At 46.3% G+C, this 13977-nt stretch overlaps 1 protein-coding gene across 3 annotated transcripts in view; it reads left to right on the forward strand.

Moving 5' to 3' along the window:
* The window catches only part of mTor (serine/threonine-protein kinase Tor), a 504957-nt gene that overhangs the window by 470765 nt on the left and 20215 nt on the right, over positions 1-13977 (forward strand). For all 3 annotated transcript variants that reach the window (XM_065435416.1, XM_065435418.1, XM_065435417.2), the window contains one exon: positions 12824-12889. In XM_065435416.1, the coding sequence (XP_065291488.1) occupies positions 12824-12889 (66 nt within the window). The remainder of the gene's footprint in view (positions 1-12823; positions 12890-13977) is intronic.

Raw genomic sequence — 13977 nt, forward strand, 5'->3', positions numbered from 1 at the left:
GCAGCATAGCACTGTCAATATTTCAGTGTATGCCACCGACACCCCATACACAGGTTTTTGTAGGAATGGGCTAATACACTAAACCTCTACATAACGAACTTCAGTACAACAAAATACTCGATATAGCGAATTATTTAATTTTTTATAACCTGTTGTTCATAGAACACCATGTATTTAGCACCTCAGTATAACGAAGTGTGTTTGTGTACGATTTCAATATAACGAAATTTCACTGCCGCTGCAAAGGGATACCGAGACAATAGATGCAAACTTCCATGGATGCAGATCATCAAATGATTGAATTACAAGCGGCTGTTTGCAAACGTACCTCCCAAATCGTGTGCTGCACGACAAGAGCAACCGCTAAAGTGGAGCCACATTGTGTTCTATACAGGGGCGCTATAACGTAAAACTATTCCAAACTTTTCCAATTCTGCAATCTGTTCTCTGCGATTTGTCAAAAACTTTTTTGGACCACCCTAACTTCACCTGTCTGTTGCACGACGTCACGAAAACCGCGATAGCTCCCCATTTGATATGACTTGTACACACTGATTGTGTACGATTTGACTGAACAAAAAAAAATACTTATTTCCGATTCGATGCTTTTCGCCATTAGCTCTAGGCTATTGGTCAAAAGCTTTTGAGCTGCACCCACTTCACCTGCCTACCACGCGACGTCACAAAACCGCAAAAATTCAGCGCATCAAATTGACGTGTAAACGTGTTGAAGATGCATTAATATGCCGAAAAAAACTGAATTTTCTTCTAAATAGCCACAGACTGCCCCATTCCGAAAGGAATAAAAAATGGCTGGTGCCAATTGCTCAGGCAATAGCTACTCGCACCTGCCGGAGAGCATGGGTTTATTTGCATATAATAAAACATTTTGCGTAGCCGTGTAATGTTTTCGAGCATTTTTGGCATGTTTGCGACCTCATTCTGCCAACCCTTCTTTGCTGAGGATCCGTTTTAGCATCATTCTTAAGCTTCCGTTGCATGCCGCCTCCATTTTCGAACAGCCACCGCAGGCTAAGTAAGGGAAAGCGGACCATTCGCAGACACCGGCACCACCCTCTTCATCCGGTTATCGATTTTCAGTGCAGTGACTCAGCCCCATCGAATCCCTCTCCACTTGAGCGTGCTCCTTGTTTCTTGTCAGCCAGTTAGATAAGGCAAGCCGCTCAGTGTAGGCAATGTTATTCCTTTTTCAAGCAAACGAAAGTGACCTCCTATGAATGAGGAGAGCATCTGATTTGTCCGTTCAAACAAACCTGCGGGTGACTTCCCGATGCTTGCGTCGGCGGTTACGCAAATTTGACGTCAGGAGATTGGAATAGTTTTACGTTATAGGGCCCCAGGGGTTCCCACATAACTTGAGTCAAAGTCTCAAAAATGAAAGGCACTCTGGACGTGAGTTCAACTGAATGCATAATGTTGGCACTGGCCTTGAGTTACTCAGGCTATTTTTTATTTTCCACTTAACTAACGGATTTGATACGTTTAATTAATCAACTTTTTAAGTATTGGCTTCAGACCTCAAGTGTGATGCGCAAAGTTGTAGAGCACCTGCAGAAACCTCCCAATAAATTGATTCCAACACGATATATCTAATGTGGTCCTCTTTTCCGCGTTCCAAAGAAAGCCCACAAAATATGAAAAAAATACCACGTGACGGGGCGATTGCGCACTGTTATTATGCTGCTCTCAAGCATGTGATGAATGAACAAGGTCAGCTGCAACAAGACTAGCCCGGGACAGGGCGTTATGCCTGGTGTAGGTATCTGGGCATGCAGCTCTTATTGCATGATGGTGCAAATGTGTGCTGCTGGCCGAGCGTTGCCAAAGCGATAAAGCATGTAAGGCCACGAAAAAGAAAAGACGAAAGCAGCATTTTGATTCTGCTTGAAAGAAGGAAAGGGCGAAGTGCTTGGGAATGATGGAAGGCGACGATGGCTGCTACAATTTTACCTTTCTACACAGAGACCTTGTAGTAGTTTTCGAATTGAATGATGATGCTACAACTTTCAACCTTAGGGCTTGTATAAAAGTGGATAAATCACACAGGTACAAGACTAACTAATGGTAAAAAAAAACCTTGGCTATATTGAAGGAAAATTACGCATGTCTTCTTCAGAAGATCACTCTTTTCGCACTGGCCCCATGTCATATGTAAGAGGCATGCGGCACAGAAAGAAAGCAAGAGGACGATGTGCACATATCGGTCCAAACAGCATGAGCCCTCGAGGCGCGTGACCCGAGCTGTGATCGAGAGAGAAACGGTTCTGAGCTGGGATTATCGACGTGGCTCTGGGCCAAGAAAGTTGTAGCGTCAGCATCGCACTGGCGACGGGAGCCATGGAGGTTCGGTCAAGTCCGTGACGCTGGCAGGCCAGGGTATGGCCATCGACCTCGGCGACGTTCGGGGGAGGCTCCTTGGACCTGCTGCAGCCTCTCATGGCAGTGCCAGGCACTCCAGGAAAGATCCCCCTTCAGAGGCACACCAGCACGTATGATAGTCCCCGGATCGTCTCGTCGGCACTCAAAGAAGTAGCGGCAGAACCCAGAGTTAGGCCTAACCAGTGAGGTCGGAGTGCCACCTCACAGACAAAGTTTGGGACACCGGCATCACGGACGCACGAGTTGACCGGCCAACACCAAGTCAGCAACGTTTACGAAGTCGGCAAGAACACTGACTACGATGAACATCCAACATGCATCGGGCTTGGAGGGTACGTGCAATGTCAAAGGTCGGTAACAACGGTCTTTTCTGATAACGCCGCAGCCATAGGCTAGGGTTGCCTGACTTTCACGCAGAAGGGGCAAAGGACTAACATAGCCAACAATTGGGACATGTTTAATGACTGTTACGTAGGTAGCATAAGTGCTAGCATTTCTTCGTTGTGTTTTGGTTTGTAGGAGTTTTGTGTTGAGTTTTGGGCAATTAAATTCTGTTTGCTGTGCTGCTCTACGTCTCCCAACCCCATCTCTCCTAACATCCGCACGCCACCGAGATAGGTGACCCGCGACACCCTATCTGCTCTCCTTCTCACACTTACTGTCTACCAGACATTCTTTTTTGATCTCGCACCCCACAAATGCGCATCGCTTGGTGGTCGCAGTATCGGGTGCTTGACACTTGTGCTCCATGACCAGCGCGCCAGTCCCTGAGAGAGTGTGCCCGCAGGCTGTTCCAGTTTATCGGATGTAGATCATACCTCACATACCTCACTTGAACCAATCCCAGCGAACTGCAATATATCCAGTGCTCCTCAGGTGGCTGTATCCCTGCGTGTTCTGCACAGCAATGCTATTTGGCTGTGACTAACATTGAGCAGCAGATATGGCTTACTCCAATGAGGAAAGCATGGATATGGTTTTGGCTTTACGTGCGTCAAGTGCACATAGAAGGCGCGCAGTTGAGCTATTTCAACGCTGGCATCCAGGTACGCATCTTAGCACAATGACGATTGTGCATGCATATGAACCGCAGAGACAGACTGGGACTTTTACGAAGAAACGACATAAATCTTCAATCCTGGGCAAGGACGTGGAGACAGATAGTCTGTCAAAGTTTTTCTTCAGACCCACATGCAGGTGTGGGTACTGAAGCAGGAGTGTCAAAGTCTTCAGTGTAGAGAGTACTTAAGAAGAGGCAACCTCATCCGTACCACGTGCAGCTGCACCAGATGTAGGAGCCCCGCAATTTCTAAAATCGAAAGGACTTTGCAAACTGGATCATAATCAAGAAGGAAGAGGACCCAAGCTTTGTCAACAAGATACTCTGGACCGATGAGGCTACCTTCTCACATAACGCCCCCGTGAACATCCACAACACTCACTATTGGAGCAACGAAAACCCTCACTGGGTTTTGAAGACACATCACCAATATCAGTGGTCGGGTTAATGTGTGGTGTGGAATTTATGATGGCACTATCATTGGCCCCGTGTTTTCTGATAACACGCTTACAGGCGAAAGATACGTCAACGACATCCTTGATGGGGCACTTAAGGATTTTCTTTGCAAAGTTCCAGTGGCTAGGATCAAGGGTATTTGCTATCAGCATGATGGTGCTCCCGCGCACGGCAGCAGCAAAGCTTGCAAATAGCTGCATGAAGTATTCCTGCAACAGTGGATTGGACAGCATGGGCCCATTGCTTTGCCAGCACGGTTGCCAGATTTAACTCTCCTCAATTTTTCTCTGGAACTACGTCAAGGATCAAGTATACCGCACACCAACCACAACATCAGAGAACCTAAAAAAAAAAAAAGTCTGCTACTCCATCTCCGATACCATGATCACGAACGCCTTGGAAAATGTGCCTATGAGATGCCAAGTGCACATTGCAGCAGATGGTGACCTCTTCTGACACGCTGTCATGATCTGCCCGGGTTCGTGAACGAGGAAGGGGTCGAGGCACCCTCCGTTAGACAGACGCTCCGCGGCGTGGTGGTGATGTACGATGACTGACCGCCGAGCAGCTGTGCTCGTCGGTGTTTATTGGGTGTGGTGGACCAATGTTGCCCACCGAGCCTGGTGGCCCAACGAAGATTATGCTTGTTACACCCCCTTACCCCCAGTTTGTCTGTCAACTGCAAAAAAACATCCAAGTTCAAAGTATGAGGCTCTGCCTCCGTCCTAGCTGGGTGAACGGTGCCTGCTACCCAGACGAGTAATGGTCCGCTGGCCTCCGTGATTGAGTACTTTGCCTGGGCACCAGTGTTGACGGGCCGGGTGTGGCAACGCCGGGTGCTGCCTGAGCCAGCCTCGCTCCGTCAGGAGGGTCTGCAGTGGTCGGCCTTGTGAGTGGTGGCGGACTTGACAGTGCCCCGATGCATGCCGCACCACTGGCAACGCTTGCTTCCTCCAAGATAGGCGGTGCTCCGCTGGAAGCTACTGGTGTTGCCGCTAGTCCTCCTGCAGGCTGGAACTCTGAAATGGCAGTTGAGGGTGCTAGCCAGGTTCCGCGGCGAGGACTAACATGGTCGGCGTGTTGGTGCCACATGGCCCCGTCTGGCATGCGGACGAGCAGTGATGAGGTGCTGGGTGCTGGCAGGCGACACCACCTGTCCGATGGACCAGGGTGTGCCAGGACAGAAGTTCCTGGAGAAGACTGGAGCTCCCGACTCCGGCAAAGGCCCGGGACAGCACTCTCAGTCAGCACCCAGCTTCTGCTTCAGCTGCTTCAGGAGCACTGTGGGTCGGAGGTCCGGATGCAAGACGTCCAAGGGTGTCTTGACCATTTGACTCAGCAGGAGCTCACAGGAGGCACGGCCAGTGATATCACGGGTCGTGGTCCGGTACTGGAACTATATCTGGTCAACCTGCATCTGGAAATCTCCAGTCCAGCTCTTCTTGAGCTTGTCCTTGATGGTTTGCACCACCCGCTCAGCTGCACCGTTTGAAGCAGGGTGGTATGGCGAAACCATCATCCGGCGGATTCCATTCTTCGTCAGCCAAGCCAGGTACTCTGTGCTGGCAAAAGCAGGATCATTGTTGGACACGATGATGACCAGCAACCCCTGGGCAGCGAAAACCTGTCGCAACGCCACAATGGTCGCGCTTTATTAAGGCTAGACCATACTGTATATCTTGATATTTATGTACTTAAGTTACTGATAGCTTGCTATAATTCTAGGAGACTCCCGAGCATGAAATTTTTAAGTATTAAATTTTGTGAAAATTTTGTGATGTTCAATATTCGGCTTGTCTTTCTTGATTCGATTCGATTATCAATTTGAAATCTCCTTTTTGGTATTTGCACACCCCTAGTTTTTGGTGGTTATGAAATGTCTGAAACCATTGCTATAGGAGTGGAAAAAAATACTGGGCAACATAGGCAGTGTTACATATTTATGTGCTGAAGTGCTGACCTGCACCTCCCCCCTCTCCTCCTCCCCCTCCATGACTCAGCTTGGTGCCTGCACGTTAGCCGGCTCAACATAACCCGATTCAAAGTTCTTTCTTAGCTCTTGCCATAGGAGCGGACACACTTTGCAGGCAAGATTTGTCGAATGATGCGAATAAATGCTATCATGTAATTAACACTGGTGAAAACCTCGGCCAGATATTTTGTGCATTGTCTTCAATATATTGTTACGTTGCAGAAGTCACATATAACAGTGTATATACAATATTTACAAGGGAGACAAGGATGCATAAACAAGAAGGCTGTCGAGGCCGATTCTACCTCTACATGTCAAATCGTCTTCTTCTGACTGGTGACCTGCAATAGGAGTGTCATGCAACTGCGGAAGAACTGATGTCCGGAGATGGCACGGTACAGCGAGTAAAAATTCCGGTCCTTCAGGGCGTAAGCTGCGACAGTAGAGAATGTCATTGCGAAGCACTAACATGCACAGCATGGGCTCCGAATGTCGAGAATTGGGAGGATCGATGAGAACACATAAGCAGTCATCACACTCTTGTTCAGTGCGGATGTCGTGCAGATCAGAAATGGCCCAGATGCAAGAGTCTTTGTCCTGCGCATCATATTCAAGGCGGTCGACAGGATGATGGGAGAGGCAGTTGGCATCCTTGTACAAACGGCCTACTTGTAGAAAACAGCATATGAATATTCTCGGAGCCGTAGCACCCATCTACCCAATCGTTCAGTGGGGTCTTTAAGTGAGGAGAGCCAGCACAAGGCATGGTGATCAGTAGCCGCAGAAAATGTGCGGCCGTACAAGTAAGGGTGGAATTTGGCAACTGCCCAAACTAACCCCAGGCATTCCCGTTCAGTAATTGAAAAATTTCTCTTGGCAGATGACAGGAAATGGCTGGCGTATGCAATTACACTCTCAAAATTACGCTGCCATTGAACAAGTACAGCCCCAATTCCATGGCCACTGCCATCCGTGTGAAGTTCATTGGTGGCAGATGGGTCATAATGAGCCAGCAATGGAGGAGCCATTAGCAAGCGTACAAGGGTGGAGACCCGTTTCAAATCAACGTCCTTCTTAAGTAAGTCAGTGAGTGGGTGAGCAGTTTCGGCAAAATTCTTTCGAAAAAAAAAAAAACAACAGAAATACGAGCATAGCCCAACAAAGCTTCTTACGTCTGCGGCGGAATACGGAACAGGAAAGTTCTGGACAGCATGAATCTTGTCAGGGTCGGGTTGAATGCCAGCGGCGCTGACAAGATGGCCAAGAATTTTTCAACGTCCAAAACGGCACTTGGATGAGTTTAATTGCAGGCTGGTGGGTCAGAAAACAGCAAGAATAGCCAACAGACGCATTAGAAGACCCATGAAAGTTGGTTAAAAGATTATGACCTCGTCTAGATAACACAGACATATGGGCCATTTATAGCTGCGAAGTAAGGAGTCCATCATTCTTTCAAAGGTTGCCAGGGCATTACAAAAGCCAAACGGCATGACCTTGGAATTGGTAGAGGCCATCGGATATTACGAAGGCAGTTTTCTCACGGTTTATATCATCTACCGACATTTGCCAATAGCCTGATCGGAGTTCTATTGATGAAAAGTACTTGACTGAAGCAGTCCAAGGCATCATCAATATGCAGCAAGGGGTAGACATCCTTGCGCATGATTTTGTTGGCGTGTCTGTAATCCACACAAAAGTGCCAACTGCCATCCTTCTTCTTGACAAGGACGACAGGGGATGCCCATGGACTGCAAGATGGCTTGATAACGCCTTTAGTCAACATCTTATCGACTTGTTGTATCACTTGCCGTTCAGCATGTGAAACGCAGTACAGCCAGCAGCATATCAGATTGGTGTCTCTGGTGGAAATACGATAAGTGACCACCGATGTCTGGGCTAAAAGGCAACCGTCCAGATAAAAAATGTCGCAGTAAGTTTCCAAGGTCAGCAGCTTGTATCAGAAGAAGATCAGGTGCAATCATCTTGTGAAGTTCGTCTGTGAGAGTCGGTAAGTCGGAGGTTCCGATAGTGGGCGGCAGAATTTAGGCGTCAAGAGCCGATATCTTGCAATCACTCACATCCGAGATGTCACCCAAAAACATGCCTCTGGGAAGAATTTGAGTAGAGCAGTTAAAAGTAAAGAGAGGAAGCAAGGTCTGATTGCCTGTCCAGTAAAACCTCGTTAAACCGTATCCGCTTAAACAGTAGTTTTGTTCTAAATGTAGTAAAGTCAAATCCCCGACTCAGCGGCCATTGAACATAATGTGTTTGTATCCACATAAACCGTACCAGCTTATTGCATACGCATCGGTTAAAATGTAGCGTTTCCACTTTCCGTCGCGCAAACACGGCGGTGCGTCGTCTCCATCAAGTGGCCTGGCAGAGCAAGCCTCAGAGATTGGAACGGCCTCCAAGCGCCCTGCGCGTTTGCGCGTGAAGCCACATCAACATCAACATCATTTTGGCGCCGTGCCAGAGAGACGCCAGAGAGCATTGTGGCGTCGTACAAGCAAGGACTCGCGTCATGCCGAAGCTTGGATTTTAAAAAAAACGACGCCGAGTGCTCAGCATAGAAGAAAAATTAGACATCATCTGTGCTATCGAACATGACACAGAGAAGTCGGCGCTGGCACGCTACAGGGATTTGCTGTTGACTACGGTGTGTGACATTTGGAATGCGAAAAAGTTGCTTGGCAGCGCTGCTGCGACTGCGAAGAGATGTCAACAACGATGTTAAACTTTTTGCCATCGTTGCCTCTGTTGTTGCCGAAGTGTCGACTAGCGACAGTGATGAGGACGGCACGGAAAGCAACAGCACAGGCGATTTAGGCCTGATAGTGACAGAAGCTGCGCGTTACACCAGCCTCATGAATGCAATCGTCGCGATGAGAACAGCACCCGGCAATGAAAAAGTCTCCCCTAGACTTCTGCAGCACTACTGCACGCGTGCACAGAGAATACTTAATACCAACGAGGAATCTGCCATGCCAGTGTTTGCTGAGAAGAGGCAGCTGGCTGAAAAGCTGGCACGCAGCTTCAGTAAGTTTGAGGCCGCTGTCGCCGTGCTAAGCCGCCGCGGCATCAAAGAAAAATGACACTTTTGTCACGCGAAGTGAATAAATACTGCATGTTTTTTTTTTTTTTTCCTTTCATCGCACTCTCTCTGAGTTCTGTTTTCAACAGGTAAGTGAGCGATCCCATGCTAATTCGGTTAAACAGTATGACCGTTTAGTACGTACTTTTTCCGAGCTCCAACCAACTACGGTTTAACGAGGTTTCGTTGTAGTAGTGAGCACGGTATGGGGAATGGTCAAATTTCAAGCAGTATGTCAGCAGTGGGACATAGTACATAGACGCTGTCAGGAACAGATGGGAACGAAAGTAGAGTGACGTACGTAGTGGCTTGAGGCAACAGGCGGATGTCTTCGCCATGGTTGTGTGACTGATGGACTATAGCAGCTGTGAGGCAGTTCAAGTTGAATGACACTAGATGCGCAATCAAAGAGGGTTGAATGGGATGATAAAAAGCCGAAGTCAAGTATAACGTTGTAAAGCATTGTTCCAAAACGGCAAACAAAACAGTCGTTAGGTGCCCCATGATGCCAATGCGAATGGTGCACATACTAAGCACAGTAGGCGTTCCTCATAATTACTTTGTTTAGCGCAAAACGACACACACAAGAAAGACGACAGGACAAGGAGCTTTGTCTTGTCCTGTCGTCTTTCTTGTGTGTGTCGTTTTGCGCTAATCAAAGTAATTATGGATTCGCACCAACTAGCCCGCCAAGGCGTTCCTCTGTCGATGACGTGTAGGGTGCATGATATAGCGGGTGTGAGAACTTTGTTCAGGCATCAGCGCAATTTGGCACTCATCACGGATATGCGCGCACCAATGTCAATGACTGCTGGGACACTGATGCCATTGACTAAACCATCCATCAAGTTCTGTTTTGTCAGCAAAGAGATCGGAGGGTATTGTAGTCAAGTCATCAACGCAGCATCACCTCCGGGAGCTGCATTGCTTAGTTTTTCAGAGACGGGCGCCGGGGCTGCATCAGGGACAGTGGCCGATGAGCCTGCGGTGGTAGAGACAATGGTTGACCAGCTTGTGGCGAACGAGACTGGTGCCGTCGGAATGACGACGAGGGACTGTTCCAAGGTGCATGAGCGTCATTCTTTGGCTGTTGCGGTGCCAATGGAGGCTGCCAATGATGCTCGTTCTTTTGAGGTGATAATTACTGATGAATGGCAGTCACAGAGGGGAGGAGACAGTACGGTTGTCACAATGGTGAGCAACATGACCAATATGCTGGCAGACAAAGCAGATTGGCCTATAGTCTGTGGTTTGCCACTCTGCTGGATTTCGGTAGCATGCAGGATACCGCGGACCAGTCGATGGACCTGGAGCATGAGACAGCTGTGAAGTGGCAACGCCACATACAAAAGAACTGCAAGATTAGCGAGTTCTTCACGCACTATTGCCTGTACAAATGGTACCGTAGGCAAGTTGTTTGGTTCACTGGGGCGGGAAAAAGGGCTGCAGGAGCCATGGCTTCAAGTTCTCACCGCACTATCCGTGTTAGGTCATCTGATGATGATGGTCGCTGCACTCCCTGCCAGTCATCACAATAGAATGTTGCAGCTGTGTTCGACAGACATGCGAACGGTGTTGCAATGCAGTTTGGCTCTTGTCCTGCTCAAAGTGTTGACACTCTTTTATGATGTCCTGTACTGTTTCACAATTTTTGCACATGAGCAGGTTGAAAGCATCGTCAGTAATCCTCTTCAGTACATGCTCAACCTTGTCTGACTCGGCCATATTGCTGTCAGCCATACGGCACAGAGCTAGCACGTCCTGGATGTAAGAGACATATGATTCCATGGACGTCTGGGCGTGGGTCACTAGTTCTTTCTTAGCGATGTTCCTCCACCCGGTGGGACGGTTGAACAAGTCCCTCAGCTTCCGTTTGCATGTGTCCCAGTCGTTAAGCTATTCCTTGTGATTGTCATACCACAGCTTTGCCGTGCCTTGTAGGTAGAAGACCAAGTTAGCCAACATAATCATCAGATCCCATTTGTTGTGGGCACTTATACACTCATACATGGTGATCCAGTCTTCCACGTCGAGCTGGTCGGTGCCACAGAACATTCCTGGATCCCGTGGCTGAGCCAACATAACTGTCGGGGTTGTAGGCATTGATGTGGGCCGTGCCATGTCGGGTTTTGTTTCATCCAGCTTGTTGTCCAGTCCGAGGTGATGACCACTGCGGAGTTCCATTGTTGTTTCTCGTGAATACTCCACACCTCTCACCAATTCATTTCATTGCAGAAGTCACATATAAAGATGTATATACCATATTTACTAGAGAGACAATAGTACATAAACAAGATGGCTGTCGAGACCAATTGCACTTCTACATGTCAAATCATCTTCTTCTGACTGGTGCCACTCTTTTGTTATGCTGTAACAATATTGTCTTCTATAAGCATATTTTGAAACTAAGACCTGACGTAACTGATGTCGGCATGAAAGTTCATTGAAGACCACCACGTGTATATATATATAACATACTCGGTGATCCAAGTTAGTGTGATAGTTGGTTTCGAGCCCTGTTATCTCAGTACAGCAGCACACTATGCTACCCATTTGACCACGAACTACCCAGTGACTCAGGTAGGTAAGAAAATGATTAGATGCAAACAGACATAGATAGAAAACACAGACAGACACGGACGGACGGACGGATAGATAGATAGCCTCCGGTTAGTGCATGAAATACCCTAGAAATGCTACCTCATTTAATATTGAATAGTTCGAGGTTGCTGGTACTTAACAAGATAAATAGCCAGAGTAATAAACAGATGACATGGATGGAGATGCACATCTACTTGGAACTGGCCGCACCTTCCACTATCGTGTGTCCCACACACTGTGCACTTCCAGTGACGGAACCAGTCACCGTGGGTTTGTTTGTTGGGCACGCAACAGTAGATGCCACAAAACAGTTTTCATTGTTATGCAAAGTAAGCCTTACTGCACACATATAATACACACCATACATTATGCTTTAAGGAAGGTATTAATCGTAACATAATTTTTTTAAAATGTCGTGCAATATTTTTGCACTATGTATAGCTGCCTTAAGACAGGTTTCTTGCTTTTCTTCTTTCTGTTTCCTTTTTTTCAGTCAGTAGAATATTTTAATTCTCACATTGACAAAGTGATGTCTTATGACTGGTTTCGTTAAATACTTGCATCAAAAAGTGATCCTGAGATTCATTTGCAAAAGGTGCAGAGGATGCCTTACAATTGCGAAATATAATAAAGCATGGTGCAACTGCTGTTCGAAAAGTACCATTTGTCGGTGAAATTATGCAATTTTTCTTGTAAGCAAAGCTTTGGTTATGAAGTACCAAATGAATTAATTCACGGGCAAAATTTAAAATTTGCATTCAACTATACTGCCCCTTGGTCAATGCAAAATCTTGAGAATGAGCTGTTAGGTCATTTTTCAGTTTCAAAGCTGCGTAGACTATAGTTTACACACTCAACAAATTCTTTCGGGGCTGAATCATAAGATTGTGTCTATGACCACAATAACCGTTGTTTTATGAAAGGTAGATTGAAAATATAAGATTTGTTTGCCTGATAATGCTAAAATCTATAAAATTAACACTTGAAAAAAAAAGATATAGACAGTAAGTGGAGAGTGCCATGCTATGCAATCATGCTGCGAGAGTGCAAAAAAGTGCAGGAATAATGCATCTGGCGGAGCATAGCAGACAATAAAAGCAAGTCCTCAGTTGATGTCACCCGAGCACTCTTCGCAGGACCACCATCAATCACTCATGAGGTCATTTTAGCTAACATGCTGACAGCTAGCTTTGGGGTTTGAATGTCACCAAGAAGCATCCTTGTTCTTTTCTTTTTTCAGCACAGCCAAAAGTGAAGCACTCTAAAACAAGAGGTGGTTCTGCCCCCTGCAGCCATGACCAAGGAGGTAATTTAAGGAGATATGGTCAAGCTAGTTCACAGTGTGTGATGCTCTTGTGCCTCTCAGCATGAAATTAAGGACACTTGGATGTGCTGTATATAGCACAAACCTCTTTCTTATTTTACTTTAGGCATGTGTGAGTATGCTGTCTTTGGATTACTTAAATGCCTGGCGCCAACAAGGCACTATTTGTCAAGTACAGTTTACTCCTATTAATTGTGCGTCAATAGGAAATGTAAAATTGATTAGGGCTATCCCATGTTAAAACTTGAGCTTTCTTTATCTAAATGCATGGGATCGGAGAAGCCATTTTTCTCGGCAACCACTGCACCAATTTCAATTATTTATTATTTAGGACTTCCATATTTTTTAATTCCTGAAAATTGTAAACGGTTGAAAACTTGGATATAAAGTTTACAACTCTAACTTGGCAATGAAGAATGATGTCACAATTCTGTGAACTGCACCTAATAATACATCTAAAAAAGGACAAAATTGTGTTATGCACAGCTCTGAAATATGCCACTAGTTTGCAAGTGAGAGTTTCACAAAGCCCTCATAAACATTGCAACAATTTCATGTGAGCTCAGAATTCATAAATAAAATTTCTCCACATTAGATGCTTTAGTGGGTGCAGTGTATAGAAATGTGATATGTTTTTGCTGCACGGTTACAAATTTTTGAGCTTTGCGCTTCAATTTTTATTGAACTTGCAGATCTTATGCAAATAAAAAAAAATTTCAGGGCGTAGATCAAAATTTTGTTTCCTAGAGTCAAATGCAGCAAAATTTAATTCAAATCAGTCCAGTGATTGTTTTACAAAAGCATTTTTGCATTTTGCATTTATATTTCAATAGGGAAGTCGGAGTTGGAACTGAGCTAGAGATTTGTTTACCTTGCATGCGGCATATTTTCAAAGCTTTGAATATGCGCATGCAAAAGTCCCTAGGTTATAAAGGAGGCCATAAAGCGAGAAGTGGTCAATGCCAAGTGGTAGTGGTATGTATCACATGTGACTGTTCTACTTAAAACATTGTCGTTTAGTACACTGCGCACTTTATATATGTTCGAAGCCAGCACTGCAGGATGCGTGC

Source organism: Dermacentor albipictus, chromosome 2, assembly GCF_038994185.2.
Source record: "Dermacentor albipictus isolate Rhodes 1998 colony chromosome 2, USDA_Dalb.pri_finalv2, whole genome shotgun sequence".
Taxonomy (NCBI): domain Eukaryota; kingdom Metazoa; phylum Arthropoda; class Arachnida; order Ixodida; family Ixodidae; genus Dermacentor; species Dermacentor albipictus.